Source organism: Aspergillus costaricaensis, assembly GCF_003184835.1.
Source record: "Aspergillus costaricaensis CBS 115574 unplaced genomic scaffold BO79scaffold_21, whole genome shotgun sequence".
NCBI classification, from domain to species: domain Eukaryota; kingdom Fungi; phylum Ascomycota; class Eurotiomycetes; order Eurotiales; family Aspergillaceae; genus Aspergillus; species Aspergillus costaricensis.
In genome coordinates, this window is record NW_020291821.1 from 61,060 (window position 1) to 77,791 (window position 16,732).

Consider the following 16,732-nt stretch of genomic DNA (forward strand, 5'->3'; position numbering starts at 1 on the left):
CGGCCGTTTAATCTACATGATCGGCGTGTTCCAATGACAGTCGGCCACTTGCTGGATTTGCTTCAACGTGCAGGCAGAATGTCACTGTGCCATTTTCCGGTGGGGAGATATGAAGTTGGCATGACTACTTCTGCACCGCTTCCCCGCTTCATCGGCAGGGTGTAGACCTTACGCCGTACAGGGGAGTGTTTGCATCATGAAGCTCATCAACCAGATAGCTCTCGCATGGCATTTAGCTGTCACTGCAGAAGCAGTAACGCAGGTTAGTGCTTCTCATTTCAATTGAACTTAGACTGACGGTACAGTCAAAATTCGTCTCCATCGATTCATACTTCAACAACAAGGCATTCGGCGTATATCCCGGTCAGACGTCCTTTGATGCACTGAATCAGTCCTATCCAGACCCTAGCATCATTGGCATCAATGGAACCTACACATCCGCGCACACTGGCGTGGTCTACGATTTCCCGGGCTATCGCGGGCCCGTCCTCCCTGACAATGTCGTCTGTGAAGGCCAGACAATTATCGTGCCTCGCGAACAGTATTTCTCCGCGTCCATGCTGGTGACGTCCGACGTCCAATTGTCCACCGTCTCCGGGAATGTGACATACACCTATTCAGACAACTCGACACTTGTATCAGAACTGCGCAGTCTACCTTGGTGGGCATTCCTGACAATTAACCGTGGCGAAATCATCTTCCCCTACCGGTATACTCACAACGACACCAATTTCAACACCTCCCACATCTTCGAATACACTGCAGCACTGGATCCCAACAAGACTTTACATTCCATCACACTGCCAGTCACGACCAACACAACCACAGGCAGACTGCACATCTTCTCCATATCCCTATGGGAGTCCACGGCCCCATCAGCTCAAGTGCAATTCGTGCGCCCGACCCAAAAGTGGACAGAAAGCGGCAACCAAATAGTCGAAGTGGCCATCAACAACCCAGGCACCAGCTGCATTGCAGGGCCAGGCGTTAACGTATCATTATCCATGCCTGGAATCCAAACACTAGAGCCCGGAAACATCAAGCGACTCTGCCCCGGCGACCAAAAACGTGTCAACATCGGCATCAGCGGCACAGCCAACGGAACAGCAACTGTCGTCCTGAACTACACCCACTCCATCCAGCATCAAACCTACCCCCACACCCTCTCCCTCGGCCTAACAGAATGGACGTCCGAGCTATCCAGCCTCTCGCAACACGAAAGCCCCGAATGGTTCGATGACGCCAAATTCGGTATCATGATCCACTGGGGCCCCTACTCCGTCCCCGGCTGGGGCAACTCGACACCCTATGAAAGCTACGCCGAGTGGTTCTGGTACTATCCTCCCCACCCTGTCTCAACTTCCTCCCCAGAACGCATCTAACTTAGCCAACCATCAGGTGGTACACCACGCACCGCGCCGCCGACAAATCCGACACCTACGACTACCGGCTCCGCACCTTCGGCCCTGACTGGAACTACGACGACTCGTTCCCCTCCTTCACAGCCTCCAACTTCTCCCCCAAAGCCTGGGTCGACCTAATCGCGGCCTCCGGCGCCAAATACTTCGTACTAACAACCAAACACCACGACGGCTTCGCCCTCTTCGACACACAAAATACCACGAACCGCTCCTCCCTCCACTACGGCCCCCACCGAGACCTCGTCTCGGAACTCTTCACCGCATCCTCCCTCCACCACCCATCCCTAAAACGCGGCACCTACTTCTCCCTCCCGGAATGGTTCAACCCAGACTTCGGGCCCTACGGATTCGCCGAACTACCCGGCAACACCTCAACAAGCTGGCCGGGCATCATCGCACGCAACCCCTACACGGGGCTCAACGAGCCCTACACCGGCCGCATCCCCGTCAGCGACTTCATCACCGACGTAATGGTGCCCCAAATGACCATCCTCGCACACAACTACAGCACCGACATCATGTGGTGTGACTGCGGAGCCGCGAACGGGACCGCGTCATTCGCCAGCGAATGGTTCAATTCCGCGCGCGCAGATAACCGGCAAGTGACGATTAATTCGCGATGCGGGGTGGCGGAGGTCTCGGACTTCGATACGCCCGAGTATGCGACGTTTAGTTCGGCGCAGTTGCGCAAGTGGGAGAGTAATATGGGGATGGATCCGTATAGTTATGGGTTTAATCGGGCGACCGGGTGGCAGGGGTATATGAATGCGAGTACGGTGGTGAGGGATTTGGTGGATATGGTGAGTAAGAATGGGAATTTTTTGTTGGATGTTGGGCCGCGCGCGGATGGGAGTATTGTTGAGAGAGAGGAGAGGGAGTTGAGGAGGGCTGGGGAGTGGATTCGAGGGCATGGGGAGGCGGTGTTTGGGACGAGGGTTTGGTGGGTGAGAAGTGAGGGGGTGGGTGTGAGAGTTGGGAGTGGTGATGCGGAGGAGGTGGAGGTGAGGTTTACGCAGACGAATGAGGCGTTTTATTTGTTGTTTCTTGGGGAGCCTGGGAAGAAGGTGTTTGTGGATGCGCCGGTGCCGTTGTTGGAGGGGGATAGGGTTGTGGTGGTGCGTGGTGATGGGGCTGGGGAGAGGGAGGTTGAGTGGGAGGGGAGTGTGGCGGAGGGGTTTACGTTCACGGTGCCTGAGGGAGCGTGGGATGGAGAGGAGTTTTGCTGGGTGTTGAAGGTTGTGTATGTTGCTTAGTTGTGCCCATGATGGGTAAAGCTATGTAGTACATGTGGATGTGGAATGAGGGAGTCAGCATGCATGGAAGGTTCAAATAGCCTCGCCTCATATATCGCCCATGGAACGGTCAAGCCAAACTAATATTACCAAACCTCCCGTCCCTCCTTTGAACCGAGTATCGCATGTCCATAATCCGAAACGTATCCTTCATCGCTGTCCTGGCTCGTCGCACACTCCCTAGGTTCCGTGTCCGTTCTATCCGCTCTAGCCGATCCATAACAAACCGGCGATGATCCTGATTATCCAGTGCGGTCTGTCCGAGAACGTATAACGGCCACAGTAAGGTCGCAGAATCAGGAAGGCTCGAGATGAGATCTATCATTTTGCTCACTAGCGTTCCTTTATCCGTTCTTGGGATGAATTGCCTGCGATAGGTAGTGGAGCTCACCCGCTCGATCAGGTACAGGAATGCTGCTAGACGCTTCGTTTCGGCGATCACAGCTATATCTTCTCTGTGTTGGAGGTGGGCCGGGAGAGTCTGGGTGAGGTTGATCAGGTCGCAACTAAGGCGATGTGCTCTTAATATGTAGGTATCGGCTGGTCCGGCGTTTCTCATAATCTGTGACATTTTAGAGGTGCGTCGAGAGGCTGAGTTAAGAATTGAGGAGGTATACATTTACCGTATTGCCGTCAGAGGGTAAATCAGAAATATCATCGATGATGCCCATGAGTCGTCGTGAGCAACCCATTATTGTATCGATCTAAAATTAAAGTAAGACCGGGAAGGGAAGAAGTCAATGGGATGCAAACCTCGTCAAGATTGTCGTATTCTGACCAACCATATCGCCCATTTCCATTGATCATTCCTGGCGTTGCCGTCCGACGCATGATATCGTGGGCGACGAAATACATTTGGAAAAACTTGCGCAATCCCTGGCTTGACGAGGCAGTCAAAGGCAAGCAGTTTAGAAGGTCCAGACCTGCTTCGAGGTGTTGCACCCAGGATGAATCGCACTTATCCGAAATCTATACGTGGCCATGTCAGCATTCATCAAAGCTGATGTTCACCATACCACGTACGTCGTAGAAGCAGAGCATCAGAATAGTGCCTATTATGCCATCATCTATATTTCGAAGCTCGACTGCCTGCTGCAATCCCTGTATCGCTCGATTCTTGTATAATACCGCCTCATTGGCATATCGTGCATCACCAAGCAAGCGAAGCTGATTAGCTGCCACAGACACCATAGCATTCAGGAGAGCGGGATGGCAGAAAGCAAGTGGTGTCAGCAAGTTGATGTATGGGTTGTCATTGCTGCTGAGAGAACAATCCGGCCCAATGCTCTGGATAAAGTACTGGAGAAGATAACTTTCAGAGTGAGAGTATTCCGACAGCGGATGGCTTAGAATGGAGCGTAGTTGGAGCGCATCATCTGGTTCTCCAGATACATCCTTCATGGCTATGTCTTCGTCGGAATCATAGTCTACCTCACCCGTGTCCTCGAGATAATTCTTCGTGGTGAGATTGAGGAATACCCACCGCCCACTGTACGCATCTAGCGATATCATCTTTCGATGGGTAGGCTTAAAATTGCTTAGGCTGAGGATACCTCTTTGCTGTTTTGAACATGTTCCTATACACATTCATCAGCCATATCCATGGTAATACCAACAATGGTGATCTGGCGAAACCCACCTCTACGGCCTAGACTAACTCCTTGTTCCACGGGTTCCTCCACGAAGGAAAACTCCTCACACGTCAGATCCAGTGTCCTACATCGAGTGCAGCGAGGCACATCCCCAATGCAGCGCAGGCTAACGGCTTCATCCGGCGTCAATATGCCCGAATCGATAATTCTTCATGTCCAGATCCGTACCTTTACACTGAAAGCAGCCAGAGCGACGATGAGTTTCAGCCGACATGTTCGGAGCAGATGCCATGCATGTATGTGGTAGGTACAACGAAATGAGGGGTGGTTACAGGTGGAAGTGAGTCCCGGCCGTCCTGGCTTGCGTCTGTTCGGGGGAATTGGACGGAAGGAGGCAGCCCGCCGGAGGAGCGGGGAACGAGCCGGCGCTTATATTAACAGCACCAAGCTATGACTAGCTGCAGCCCTTAGAGCGACGCGGCCACAGCACATCCCTGTCACACATTCTACCTATCCGGAATGTTACGGAAGTGAGAATCCGGCCCTACAGATGGAACATCGAGTAGATTGCGTGGCAGTTTGACCCATTAGGTTTCCAGATTACGAAGCCAAAAATTGAGACATGGAAATTCCTACTTTCTACTGGCCCCTCTTAAGGAAGCGTGGATAGCCAAACGTCATGATAGGCCAATATAGACCAAGTCCTATCATGTAGTATATCTAAAATTCGCTTGCTGAAAGTCTGTTCGATCGGCAAAAGCTTCTGTTAAATCTTCGTTTGTAATTTGTGAATTCGGGTCAATGTTGGCAAGTCGCCGGTTGTATTTCGAGACCAACACCCAGTAAAGCCCCATCAGCCCGACACATACACAGTAGCATATCAACATAGCGATGAATCCGCCTGTGTAGGCGGGCGCTTGACTAGCACGGAAGGTTTGGGGTCCGATGAGATTTCCTTCCAATTACATTAGTAAGAGGAACAGATGCAAAGATCACGGAACCTAGTGAGTAGAGGGTATGTAACATAGACTCACCAAGTGCATATCCAATATATAGAATAGAGTACTGCACAGTCTTTTTCGTGTGTCCAGCTGTATTAGCTTGCGCCATGGAGATTCCTTGCTTGTCAGCTTGCTGAATAGGCAATAATTCGCATGACACGTAGCACTTACCGACTACGTACGGTCCAAAATAAGTGTAAAGCTATAGCTCTGTGAGCATAAATACTAATTAACGGCCGGAAGACTTACGAGGTAAATTCCAACTATCTGCCCTGCTACATTTGTTCGTGGGAGAGAGTACACCAAGGCCGAGCCGACAATGGGCAAACAGCATGCCATCATAGTAACGAGGCACCTTCGATTTGACCAGCGTGCAGCTAGCCAGGAGAAGAAAAATGCAGATACAGTGGACATTACTCCAGTCGGCATGTTCAGAAGGGAGGTCTTAACCGCAGTGAAGCCAAGATTGTTGATGAGGATACCACTAAATGTAGTCAGGCCTGTATCGTAAGCGATAGTAGAGCTACAAACGAGAAGACAGTTTACCTCCATTAGGAATATTAATAGCAATGTTGAAGGAAAACAGGATCCACGTTTTTACATCCAAAACCGCTTCAAGAGCCTGTTCCCTTTTCCATTCTTTATTTATGATGCCAGTTTGATTTTCCGCTAGACGCTGGGTTGCATAGAATCGTTCCCTATCGGTGAAGAAGAAGGCAGTCATTGGGGATTCCGGTAGGATCACGAACGCTGTTATGGACCACACTGCGGAAAGAGAGCCTGAGCAATTAGCAAACTGCATTATTGCGATATATGGTTTACATACCGACAATCAGATACAAATATTGCCAGATAGCAAGAGGTGCAGAATCGGGAATATGCCCTACGGCCCAAGATAAGAAGCCGTTGATCACGGAGCTAAAAGCCGCGAACACGATTGCATTTCGTGGAGGTTGTTCCGTCTTTTTATAGAATCCGGCGACTATGAGGCTGATTGTAGGGACAATAATTGCTTCAAGGTAGCCTAGTGAAGGATATCAATTCGATGCCATTCTTACCGGAGTTGCTAGTGGGTGTATCTTAACGGGCCAAAACAGAACATACCCATGAAAAACCTCAGCGCCATCAGTCCATTCCAGTTTCTCGATGCGGGTATCAGCAGAGCTAAGCACGACCAGCCTAGGGAGCACGAAGAGAGATACTTTGCGGATGGCAGTCGCTGTACGAGGAAGGAGGAAGGGCACATCCCGATGATAGCCTTATTCGGTGTCAGCTTTGAACCATGGACAATATTTACAAACACGTACACCTATAGATAGGATTGATCCAGCCCAGGAGTATTGTTGACTAACGAGGTGAAGATCTGGATACATGTCAGGACGATTTGCGATACGGATGACCATCAATACCCTTTTCCAATCCGTAGATTGCTGCGGTGCTGAGAGCAACCTTATCCACTGCCCCGAGAGTAGCGGTGAGCAGAAGCTAGCATTTATCAGTAAATTCTGATGCTTATTGTCCGGTGAGCAGCCTACCATGGGAACCAGGATGCAGTCGATTTTGCGCAACAATTTCCTTTCCATTTCCAACGTCATGGGAGGATGAGTTGTGCTATGAGCAAGATAGGCAGCAGCTCCATCCACTTGCTTTTCCATCTCCATCTTTCCTGATGATAATGCCGACATCTCTACTGGCGTGTTCGTCTCTCCCATGGCCATCTATTAGGGTCGGTGAATCACGGGATGGGCTCACGTGCCATCCTAACGACTCGATGTCCCCGATTTGTGCGCGGTGGAGACCATTATGGGTGAGAGATATATATTCGACTATCATTCCCCGCTATGCTGGTTGTATCACCCTCGTCCGTGATTGTCTGCGAAGACCACTGCACCGGGCGCTGGAAGGCAACTCTCGGGTAGGAAGCGCTTGCAGGGGTCTAATCAGTGTCACACTAATGATCTGACACATTCATTGGTGCCCCCAACGCGGCCATGTCCGATGCATAAGCCAGTCAAGTTGAAGCACTGGCAATCACATCATCTTGATGAGGGGGTGTTAATTTCCAATGCCCGACAGTGGAGCTGCTGGGCGGCAGGTTATCAGATTATTGATGGAAAATCATCGGTCGACCAGGGATGCTGCCTTAGAGGGCACCGGCGCCTGAGGCCCTGGTTCCTTCCCCTCTCTCTAAGCCCAATACGGTACCGATATTGCAGCTGGAAGTGACAATCTCCTCCTGCCATGGACTCGCGTCGAGTCATTCACCCACAAACAGCTGACAATGACGGGGTTTGGGCCGAGAATCATGGGATGTCGGCGGATGGATCCGTTGAAAACTCGTTTGGACCTTCCTCGCTCCCAGGATGGCCTGTCCAGGAAGTGCAGCGGTGTTCTGTCCGATCTGTGAAGCCAGGCTATAAAAGACAGTAGCCTACAGTGCCGGAAAAGAATTTACGTAGCAGATTGACCACATTTTCCACTATGAATACAAGCGTGGGAAAGGTGAAAATTGCGATCGGTGCGAGTTCCTCGTTTCCATAGCCCCACGAAAGGTTTTGCTAATATGGCTTGGCTTCTCCTTAGACCGAGGAGGCACTTTTACTGATGTCTGGGCCGGCCTGCCTGGACGGTCGGACGTTGTCTTCAAGCTCCTTTCGGTTGATCCCGCCAATTATGATGATGCACCCACAGAAGGTATTGCGTTTTGGTACGATACCATTAGATAGAAGCTAACCATGTCAGGTATACGTCGCGTACTATCTACATACTACGGCAAGGAGATCCCTCGCAGCCATCCACTCCCAAAGACAGATCTAGAGTTCATTCGTATGGGAACAACAGTTGCAACAAATGCCCTGCTGGAGCGGAAAGGCACACGGCATGCATTTCTTGTTACCAAGGGATTCCGCGACTTACTCAACATCGGATATCAGTCGCGACCTCGACTCTTCGACCTCGACATTGTCAAGCCGGCTGTTTTGTACGACGAGGTTCATGAAATTGATGCTAGAGTAACGATTGAAGGATTCGATGAAGACGTCGATGGGCTCTTTAATGCCACCGAAGAAATACCTGGTGTCCTGGTCCGCGGCACAAGCGGTGATATGGTGCGTATTTTGAAGCCAATAGACGAAGAACAAGTCCGTCATGTACTCAGGGAGCTCCGTGGTAAGGGCTTCGACACACTTGCCGTCTGCTTCACCCACTCCCATATATTTCCAGACCACGAGGTCAGAGTTCATCAGTTAGCCATAGAGGAGGGCTTTAACCATGTATCATTATCCTCTGTCGTGGCAGCCAACATGATAAAGATGGTACCACGAGGCAGTTCAGCATCGGCAGATGCATATGTCACCCCTGAAATAAGAAGGTATTTGGCCGGGTTCATGAGGGGTTTCGAGGGTGGAAATCTTGACGGTGTGAGGTGCGAGTTCATGCAGTCCGACGGAGGACTCGTTAGCCACCACCAATTCAGCGGGATAAGAGGCCTCTTGAGCGGTCCTGCAGGTAAGAACTACCCTTATCTCTATTCTTCTATGATGCTAATTCTATAGGGGGTGTTGTTGGATACGCTCAGACCACTTACGATGAGATCTCCAAAATTCCGGTGGTGGGTTTCGACATGGGCGGGACGTCAACGGATGTGTCACGATACGGAGGGCAATTTGAGCATATATTTGAGACCACCACTGCTGGCGTGGCGATACAGGGTCCTCAACTAGATATAAACACAGTCGCCGCGGGCGGCGGCTCGATGTTGGCCTGGAAAAAGCGTCTTTTCGCAGTTGGCCCGGAGAGTGCATCGTCACACCCTGGACCTGCATGCTATCGAAAACGCGGGCCTCTTACAGTGACTGATGCGAATCTCTTCCTCGGGAGGTTACTTCCGGATTATTTCCCGAAAATATTTGGCGAAAACGAAAATGAGGCTCTGGATTCGGACACAGTACAGCGAATGTTTGAAAATCTGACGGCGACGATTTACTCCGACACGGGAAATAAAATGAGCCCGGAAGAGGTAGCCTGGGGGTTTCTTGACGTTGCTAACGAATCAATGTGCCGGCCAATCCGGGCTTTGACTGAAGGAAAGGGATATGACATCGGTAAGTGCATGACTGGTAAATCTGTACATTGTCGTTGACTTTGTCCCAGCAAACCATTATTTGAGTGTTTTTGGGGGTGCTGGAGGGCAGCATGCTTGCGACGTCGCACGCAAACTCGGTATATCCACCGTCATCATCCACAAATATTCAAGCATCCTTTCCGCATACGGTATGTAGCAAAATCTCCCGGATGTGGACACGAGCTGACCCAGTAAAACAGGAATGGCGCTCGCGGACTTTGTGCAAGAAGCTCAAGAACCAGTTAATGAAGTTTATGGAGATGAATCCCGTACCAGGCTTCTCGGTCGGCTATCACTGCTGCGAGATAAGGTTCGCCGCCAGCTAAACGGCCAAGGTATCTCAGATGGCGACGTATCCTACCAGCAGTATCTCAACATGAGATATCAGGGAACGGAGACAGCGATAATGGTTCTGCAGCCAGCAGATGGCGATTTTAAGCAGGAATTCAAAAGAATGCATCTGCGGGAATTCGCCTTTTTGTCTCCTGACGAAAGGCCTATCATTGTGGATGACGTGCGCGTCCGAGGCGTTGGGTCTTGCGGCGGGCTTGAGAAATCAGATGGAAAGAGACTGGGGCAAAAGCTCAAGTACGCCTCTTTCAATGTTGCACGGCCGGAGTTTGTGGAGCGAACGGTACGAGGCCCGGCGTTTGTTGTCCGATCGTGCCAATGCTAATGGTCACAGACCAAAATCTACTTTCCAGGAACTGGAAAGATTTCCGCTCCCGTCTTTCTACTGCCTAAGCTAGAGCCGCTAACTCTCATCACCGGACCAGCTATTATTATCGACCAGACACAGACCTTGGTAATCACGCCCGGAGCAGAAGCCAAAGTGTTGAGTAACCACGTGGTTATCCATATCAACGACTCATCCAGCCAGATTATACGAAGTCCTGTCTCAATGCACAGAGTTCAGCTTTCGCTATTCGCACATCGCTTCATGAGTATTGCCGAGCAGATGGGTCGAGCTCTACAGAAGACGGCCGTGTCACTCAACATCAAGGAGCGGCTGGATTTCTCATGCGCACTATTTGGCCCAGATGGTATGTTTACAGATTGTGAATAACATAGTTTGGACTAATATGACATAGGAGGACTGGTTGCCAATGCACCTCATGTCCCAGTACATCTTGGTTCCATGAGCTACGCGGTCAAGTACCAGCACGAGCTCCACGAAGGAAAGCTTGCCCCCGGGGATGTACTGGTGTCCAATCATCCTGAGGCAGGTGGTACGCATCTGCCAGACATCACGGTGATAACTCCGGTTTTCGAGAAGACGGGGAAGCAGATCGCATTTTACGTAGCTTCCCGCGGCCACCACACTGATATTGGTGGCCTTGGGGGAACGTCCATGCCACCGAACTCCACAGAGCTGTGGCAGGAGGGTGCTGCGATCAGATCTTTTAAGCTCATTCATGCTGGAAAATTCGATGAATCCGGTATCACCGAAATCCTTCTTCGTCCGGGTCAATACCCGGGTTGCACGGGGAGCCGACATGTGTCGGACAACATCTCCGACCTCAAAGCGCAGGTTGCGGCAAACCACAAGGGCATGATCTTGGTGCAGGATTTTATCAAGGAATACACCCTACCAGTGGTGCAGATGTACATGAAAGGCATCCAATCGAACGCTGAATGGGCGGTGCGGGACTTTCTTCGCGCCGCTATTATTACGAAGGGCACCCACCTCGTTGCTGAAGACCAAATGGATAACGGTTCAGTGATCAAGCTCACAGTCATAATTTGCCGGGATGGATCTGCTGTGTTTGATTTTACTGGGACTGATTGTGAGCTGCTCAGTAATATCAACGCGCCCCCAGCAATCACCTACTCTGCCATTATATACAGCCTACGTGTTCTCATCGGCACTGACATCCCATTGAACCAGGGCTGCCTCACACCGATCGATGTCGTCCTACCAAAGGGCACATTCCTAAATCCATCCGCAGGCCCCGCTGTTTGCGCTGGGAATACCCAGACATCGCAGCGACTCGTGGATGTCATCCTCAAGGCATTTCGAGCCGGTGCCGCCTCTCACGGCTGCATGAACTGTATTGGCTTTTTTGGCGAGGGCGGCAAGGATGCCGAGGGTAAGAAGCTAAATGGATACGCTTACGCGTTCGGAGAGACAATCGGCGGTGGCTCTGGAGCAACATCCTCCCGGCCGGGGGCATCCGGTGTACATACGCATATGACCAACACGAGGATCACCGATCCGGAGAGCCTGGAAAAGCGCTACCCGGTCATCCTGCGAGAGTTTGCCATCCGCCCAAACTCGGGAGGAAAGGGCGTGAACAGGGGCGGAGACGGTGTGGTGCGAGACATTGAGTGCCGTGTTCCGCTAAGCTTCAGTGTCATCACTGAGCGCCGCACTGTTGCGCCCTATGGAATGAACGGAGGTGAACCGGGACAGTGTGGAGCAAATTACTGGGTTAGAAAGATGAATGGGGTAGAAGGGGAGGAGTGGCGCTGGATAAATATGGGAGCGAAGAACATGGTGAAAATGGAGGCAGGTGATCGCGCTGTCATTCATACCCCTGGAGGAGGGGGTTGGGGGTCGCCTGAGTTGAGTGGAGATTATGGTGCCATCGGAGTCGTTACCCAGTACCCTCGGGCGGCAGGAAGCGTCGCGGCCCGTATGACGGCGCAGGAGAGTTCTTCATAATATGCAGGTTACTGCACCGGCAGATGCCCAGTTTCCACATATTGGGAGGCTATTTGATATTTTGTTGGGAGGCTATCTGATATTTCTTTCGGCGGTTATCTGATGTTTTTTGGGCGGCGATTTGATATTGTATTGGGAGGCTATCTGATATTTTGTTCGGGCTACGAGCGCGCAGGCGACGACCAACCCAGCCTACGCACTTCCTTACTAGTTATATAGACTGAGTCGATCAATTTCAAGCAAAGGTTTTAAAGCAACTGGACGTTCCAAACTTTATATCGAATTGACTTTGAACAACTCCCTGACACTTTGATGACGTCACATCCAACCCTACTATCGTCTCCCTGTATATTCTCCATCGCAATTCCACGCAATCACACTAACCTCCTCGTCCACATCTCCTATACATATTCCCAGATTCCATATTTATACCCAGTACAAAATCACCACCAAAATGCCCCCAACCACCGCCCCTCACCCTGACCAACGCGGCATCGAACCGCACCCCGACCTCCCCCACAACTCCGCCCACGAAGTCGACTACACCCCCCACCCAGAGAACTCCGTGCCCCTGCCCCCATCCCGCCAATCCATCCAAGACCACATCATAGCCCTATACTGCGGTAGTGCCTCCGCCGAAGACATGAGCGTCTACGCAGAGCAAGCCGTCTACGACGATCCATTCAGTTACTGTGACACGCGGTAGTAACCCACCCCCCCTCCCCCCACATTACCCATCCCCATAAAACCCTATACTGACAACTAGGGGGATCCGGTACTTAGGTACAAAATCGCCGGCCAATGGTACGGCATCCCGAAGCTGTTCAGCAAGAGTGAGAATCTAGGGACGGAGGTGGTATTGAATACGGACGATGAGATGGTCTGGAAGCAGAGACAGAGGTATACGTTTCGGGGGATTGGAGCGTCCCGCACGGAGGATAGTTTGGTGAGTTTGAGATTGCAGGGTGGGGAGGATGGGGAGAGAGTGGTTTATCATAAGGATATGTGGAGTGAGAAGGATTATGATCATCAGGGGTTTGGGGCGCTGATGAAGAAGGTTAATGGGTATGTTCTGCGGATTGTTTCTTTGGCTGGTGCTTTGGGGAGGTGGGGTGGAGAGGAATTGGGCTAATGCTTTGGCTTGCTTAGGGATAAGTTGACGGGGATTACGAGGCCGCCGGAGGAGCTTTAGGGGGATTTTTCTTGATAGTGGGATGGGATGGTGTTGGTGTTGGGGTCTGGAGTATGGGTGGGGAGGTCTGTGTTTTGATATTCGAGCTGTTGGGCCATGGCATTGAGGTATATTTGTGCTTTTGGGTTGGTGACATGGTGTTCGGTAAGTGGGTATTCTGGAAAAAATGTATAGTAGAGGAGTATAATGTTCACTGTTACATCTGTTAAAGATACAATCCTCCTAGACACTGTAGCCATCAAATTCACGGGTTGGTTGGATTCAATGAGCCCAATTAATCGAACATATGTGGATATATAATCGGTATCATACGCTCAAAAATTAACATAAACATTGCAGGGAACACATCATACACCCTTGCAAGTTATGCATAGTTACATTATGATGTGCAAAACTCCACATAAGCTATACTGTAGAGGAATCATGCTGGTCACCACACTCAGACGCCGGGCCACCGGAAGCGATGCATGTATGTCACCATTATACTATTTCTTTAAGAAACCAGCGCACCTATTACCACTACCAAAGTACTTGGCATGCATCCCTACAGACTCATACCCCCCCTCACCCATAACAGCACATAGATCCCTCCCAACAACTTCTATCTCCCGCGGAGATACACCCGAATATTCCCATTAATTAAGTAAGTAATAATGACCCACCTGCACAGCACGAAATCAGACAAAGAAAGCCCAGAATGAACTTGATCAAAGGCTGGGCGGACGTAAGGTTCGGCGCTATATCCCGCCTTCGAAAAAGCAAACAAGGATATATATTGACTGTGGCGTTCCGCAGTATGCAGGATGGGCCATCATGATGTAATCTGGTCGGTGTTGTGGGTTGAGTTGCGTTCGGCTGTTCTCGGGAACATACAGGTACTTTGATTTATGATGTAGGAAAGATGGGCAAGGTATGTACGAAGACGTGGTTGTTCATTTTAGTGGGTTGTAATTGTGTATGGTTGGGGTTGATGTGTTGATGAAGTTCGGCATCCATAGATTAGAGTATAGAGTAGGGATAGAGGCTAATTGCACGGTCGCATGACATGTTTCTTCGCCCTATATTGGTATAGTCTCATGCTGTATGTCTAGTGATGTGTGCGCGCTAGACATGTTCGGATCTCTTCGTCCTGCATGCGACTTGTACAATGGACTACTATAGTAGTCCGAAGAAATAGAATAGTTGTAGTATGAACAAATTGCGCGAAACATGCACTTATGATGGTATATTGCAAAATATTTATACCCCTGCCATCACTGCATCACTATTTCTATACATCTCCCTACAACACCTTCACTCTCACCCCCTGAGTCCCCGGCTTCGGATGCGGAAGAAACATGTCCCGATAGACATCCACCGATTCACGCCCCGTCTCGAACAGCTCAAACTCAAAGTTCCGATACACATTCGCCAGCGAAATGTACATTTCCGCGTAGGCGAGGTTGATACCAAGGCACGAGCGGGTCCCACGACCGAACGAGACGAGATATCGTGTGAGTTTCCGCCCGTCTGGCGCGACGGGGTCGTCGAGCCAGCGCTCGGGTTTAAAGGTGAACGAGTCGGGGAAGATCGCTTCGTCGTGCGAGACCGAGTAGTTGTCCATGCTGATGATGGTGCCTGCGGGGATGGTCCAGGTTTTGTAGATGAGAGGAAATTTGTCGCTGACGCGGGGTGAGCGTTGCACGATGCCGTAGGACATGCGGATGCCTGTTTGTAGGTGTTGTGGTTAGTTGTGGTACTAGTATGCAGCAAGTCGGAAGGGAGAAAATGCGCACATTCTTGGATACATCCGGTCAGGTAGGGGAGCTTTTCTAGCTCACTCAGGGGAGGGAAGTTGGTCGGATCGGGGATCGCTGTTATCAACTCTTCGCGCAGACGCTTGTATACTGACGGTGTGCTGAGAATGTGGTAGCTGGCGACGGCCAGAGCATATCGCGTGGTTTCGAAGCCAGCTCCGATAACGGTAAAGGCTTCCTCGCGGAGTCGTCGCAGGGTCAGCTCTTCAGGTGGCAAGCCGCCTTCAAGCAGAGCGTTGAAGACGGTTTTGCGTTGAGATTCCTTCATCGTCCCGTATTCTTTGCTTCGGAGGATATCCGTGATCTGGGATGCCATTTCCTGTGACAGTTAGTAGTGACCCTGGGCCTTGGTGATATGTATAGGGACTTACTCTATTGTAATGGTTGATGGACTTCAAGCCAGGATTCATTGTCTCCACAAACTTCTGAGGAAGTGCATTCATAATAACTCCCACCCAAGGAAACTGGACCAGAACGTGCACCATGTCGAGTAGATCAAACATAGCTTGAATAAAGACGGATCGAAAGTCCGGTGCATTTATGAAGCCATAACCGTCGTTGAAGCAGTAATGGACAATGATATCAGACGCAATACAACCCCACATCCAGTCAAGACGCAGAACCTTCCCAGTGCCTTGGTATTCGCGGCGAAGCCGGTCGCAGAGCTTGTACAGCTTATCCTGCATCATGGGGGTAGCATTGGTAATGGCCCGCTTGGAGAAGAACGGGTTGAGCGCAGCACGTCTGGGCTTATGAGCTTCATGCTTTGGGGTCGAGAAGGTACCCTTGGCATTGTCGAAGCGATACTGGAGATGTTCTGGCTTATTCCATGGGAGGGAATTGGAGAACATCTCCTCGAAGAACGGCGAGTCCCTGATGTGAATCTCATTCGGGCTGATGCGAATGATGGGTCCTACAGAACGTAGTGACCATGTCAGCTTGCTAAGTTTGCTTGCTATGGCATTGCCCATGATCTCGTGACTCACCGTACTTGTCGTGCAGTTTGTGGTACTGGAACAAGAACTGCCCCCCAGGCGACTTGAAAACCTCATAGTAGGTTTCATACCAGTATGTCAAAGCAGCCAGCTTGGGACCAGGAAACTTGGCCAAAGGATGGAAAGTGATTCGATAAATTCCCAATCCGACGGAGTAGACAATCAAGGTGGCCGTCAAGACAGCACACAAGGCAATAGGGGAGTCAGCGACCGATAAGAGGCCGGCCACCAGGCCTTGGATCAAGCCCATGATGCCAAAGGAGATACATGAGGAAGGAGGAGATCCCCAAACGGTAGGGATCCTGGCGGGACGTGCAGATATATCTAGATAGGCGTTTGTGGGTAGCAGGGGGACCGACAGACAGACAGAGAGACAGCCAACATAGTTGTCCCGAGGGCTTGGGTCCGCGCCAGAAATCCCGGTCACGGATTCTGCAGTGGAGTTTGACAGGCCCCCTTTAGTGGACCGGGCCCGTGCGAACTATGCCCTCTAGTTGGAGCGTCAATTGGTAACCATCCAGGGCTGGACGGACGGCAGCGGCAATGATTCGAGCACAATTGAAGAATGGACCCCGCTGATAGACAGTCGCTGCCTTTTCTGCAACGCGAGGAGCAAGAATCCAAAGTTGGTGGTTGGCCAGGCTGAAGGGGACGA

At 51.0% G+C, this 16,732-nt stretch overlaps 6 protein-coding genes across 6 annotated transcripts; 3 read left to right on the forward strand and 3 right to left on the reverse strand.

The window, feature by feature from the left end:
* Positions 1-196: 196 nt before the first annotated feature.
* Positions 197-2,674, forward strand: BO79DRAFT_197277 (alpha-L-fucosidase; the record flags this gene model as incomplete). The annotated part of the gene is made up of 3 exons (XM_025681254.1): positions 197-262; positions 306-1,333; positions 1,399-2,674. 3 exons carry the CDS (start codon positions 197-199, stop codon positions 2,672-2,674), a joined length of 2,370 nt encoding a protein of 789 aa, XP_025538129.1.
* Positions 2,675-2,691: 17 nt separating this feature from the next.
* BO79DRAFT_175543 (Zn(II)2Cys6 transcription factor) lies at positions 2,692-4,654 on the reverse strand. The gene is made up of 6 exons (XM_025679810.1): positions 4,534-4,654; positions 4,353-4,478; positions 3,737-4,290; positions 3,467-3,682; positions 3,331-3,417; positions 2,692-3,275 (listed from the first exon to the last, which is right to left on the reverse strand). The coding sequence occupies exons 1-6, from the start codon at positions 4,595-4,597 to the stop codon at positions 2,784-2,786; spliced, it is 1,539 nt and encodes a 512-aa protein (XP_025538130.1). The 5' UTR covers positions 4,598-4,654; the 3' UTR covers positions 2,692-2,783.
* Positions 4,655-5,012: 358 nt separating this feature from the next.
* BO79DRAFT_151140 (allantoate permease) lies at positions 5,013-7,018 on the reverse strand (the record flags this gene model as incomplete). The annotated part of the gene is made up of 10 exons (XM_025678639.1): positions 5,013-5,260; positions 5,340-5,423; positions 5,478-5,508; positions 5,556-5,806; positions 5,853-6,086; positions 6,133-6,330; positions 6,411-6,564; positions 6,614-6,669; positions 6,716-6,791; positions 6,842-7,018. The coding sequence occupies 10 exons, from the start codon at positions 7,016-7,018 to the stop codon at positions 5,013-5,015; spliced, it is 1,509 nt and encodes a 502-aa protein (XP_025538131.1).
* A 769-nt stretch (positions 7,019-7,787) lies between these two features.
* On the forward strand, positions 7,788-12,174 carry BO79DRAFT_229661 (5-oxoprolinase; the record flags this gene model as incomplete). The annotated part of the gene is made up of 9 exons (XM_025684055.1): positions 7,788-7,824; positions 7,890-8,000; positions 8,049-8,813; positions 8,861-9,409; positions 9,459-9,578; positions 9,630-10,063; positions 10,115-10,472; positions 10,521-12,022; positions 12,055-12,174. 9 exons carry the CDS (start codon positions 7,788-7,790, stop codon positions 12,172-12,174), a joined length of 3,996 nt encoding a protein of 1,331 aa, XP_025538132.1.
* A 332-nt stretch (positions 12,175-12,506) lies between these two features.
* BO79DRAFT_269059 (uncharacterized protein) lies at positions 12,507-13,286 on the forward strand (the record flags this gene model as incomplete). The annotated part of the gene is made up of 3 exons (XM_025687161.1): positions 12,507-12,796; positions 12,878-13,159; positions 13,244-13,286. Exons 1-3 carry the CDS (start codon positions 12,549-12,551, stop codon positions 13,284-13,286), a joined length of 573 nt encoding a protein of 190 aa, XP_025538133.1. The 5' UTR covers positions 12,507-12,548.
* A 1,282-nt stretch (positions 13,287-14,568) lies between these two features.
* Positions 14,569-16,362, reverse strand: BO79DRAFT_269065 (cytochrome P450; the record flags this gene model as incomplete). Its single annotated transcript, XM_025687162.1, has 4 exons — positions 16,069-16,362; positions 15,454-15,995; positions 15,062-15,401; positions 14,569-14,993 (listed from the first exon to the last, which is right to left on the reverse strand). Exons 1-4 carry the CDS (start codon positions 16,325-16,327, stop codon positions 14,569-14,571), a joined length of 1,566 nt encoding a protein of 521 aa, XP_025538134.1. The 5' UTR covers positions 16,328-16,362.
* Between the last annotated feature and the right edge of the window lie 370 nt (positions 16,363-16,732).

What these genes read in the sequence shown, in the direction of transcription:
- BO79DRAFT_175543 (XM_025679810.1), bottom strand. Translation starts at nt 4,597, where the DNA reads ATGGCATCTGCTCCGAACATGTCGGCTGAAACTCATCGTCGCTCTGGC. An exon ending in TGGCTGCTTTCAGTGTAAAG is followed by an intron (nt 4,479 to 4,533) that starts GTACGGATCTGG and finishes CGCCGGATGAAG; the next exon opens with CCGTTAGCCTGCGCTGCATT. An exon ending in CTGACGGCAATACGGTAAAT is followed by an intron (nt 3,276 to 3,330) that starts GTATACCTCCTC and finishes AAAATGTCACAG; the next exon opens with ATTATGAGAAACGCCGGACC.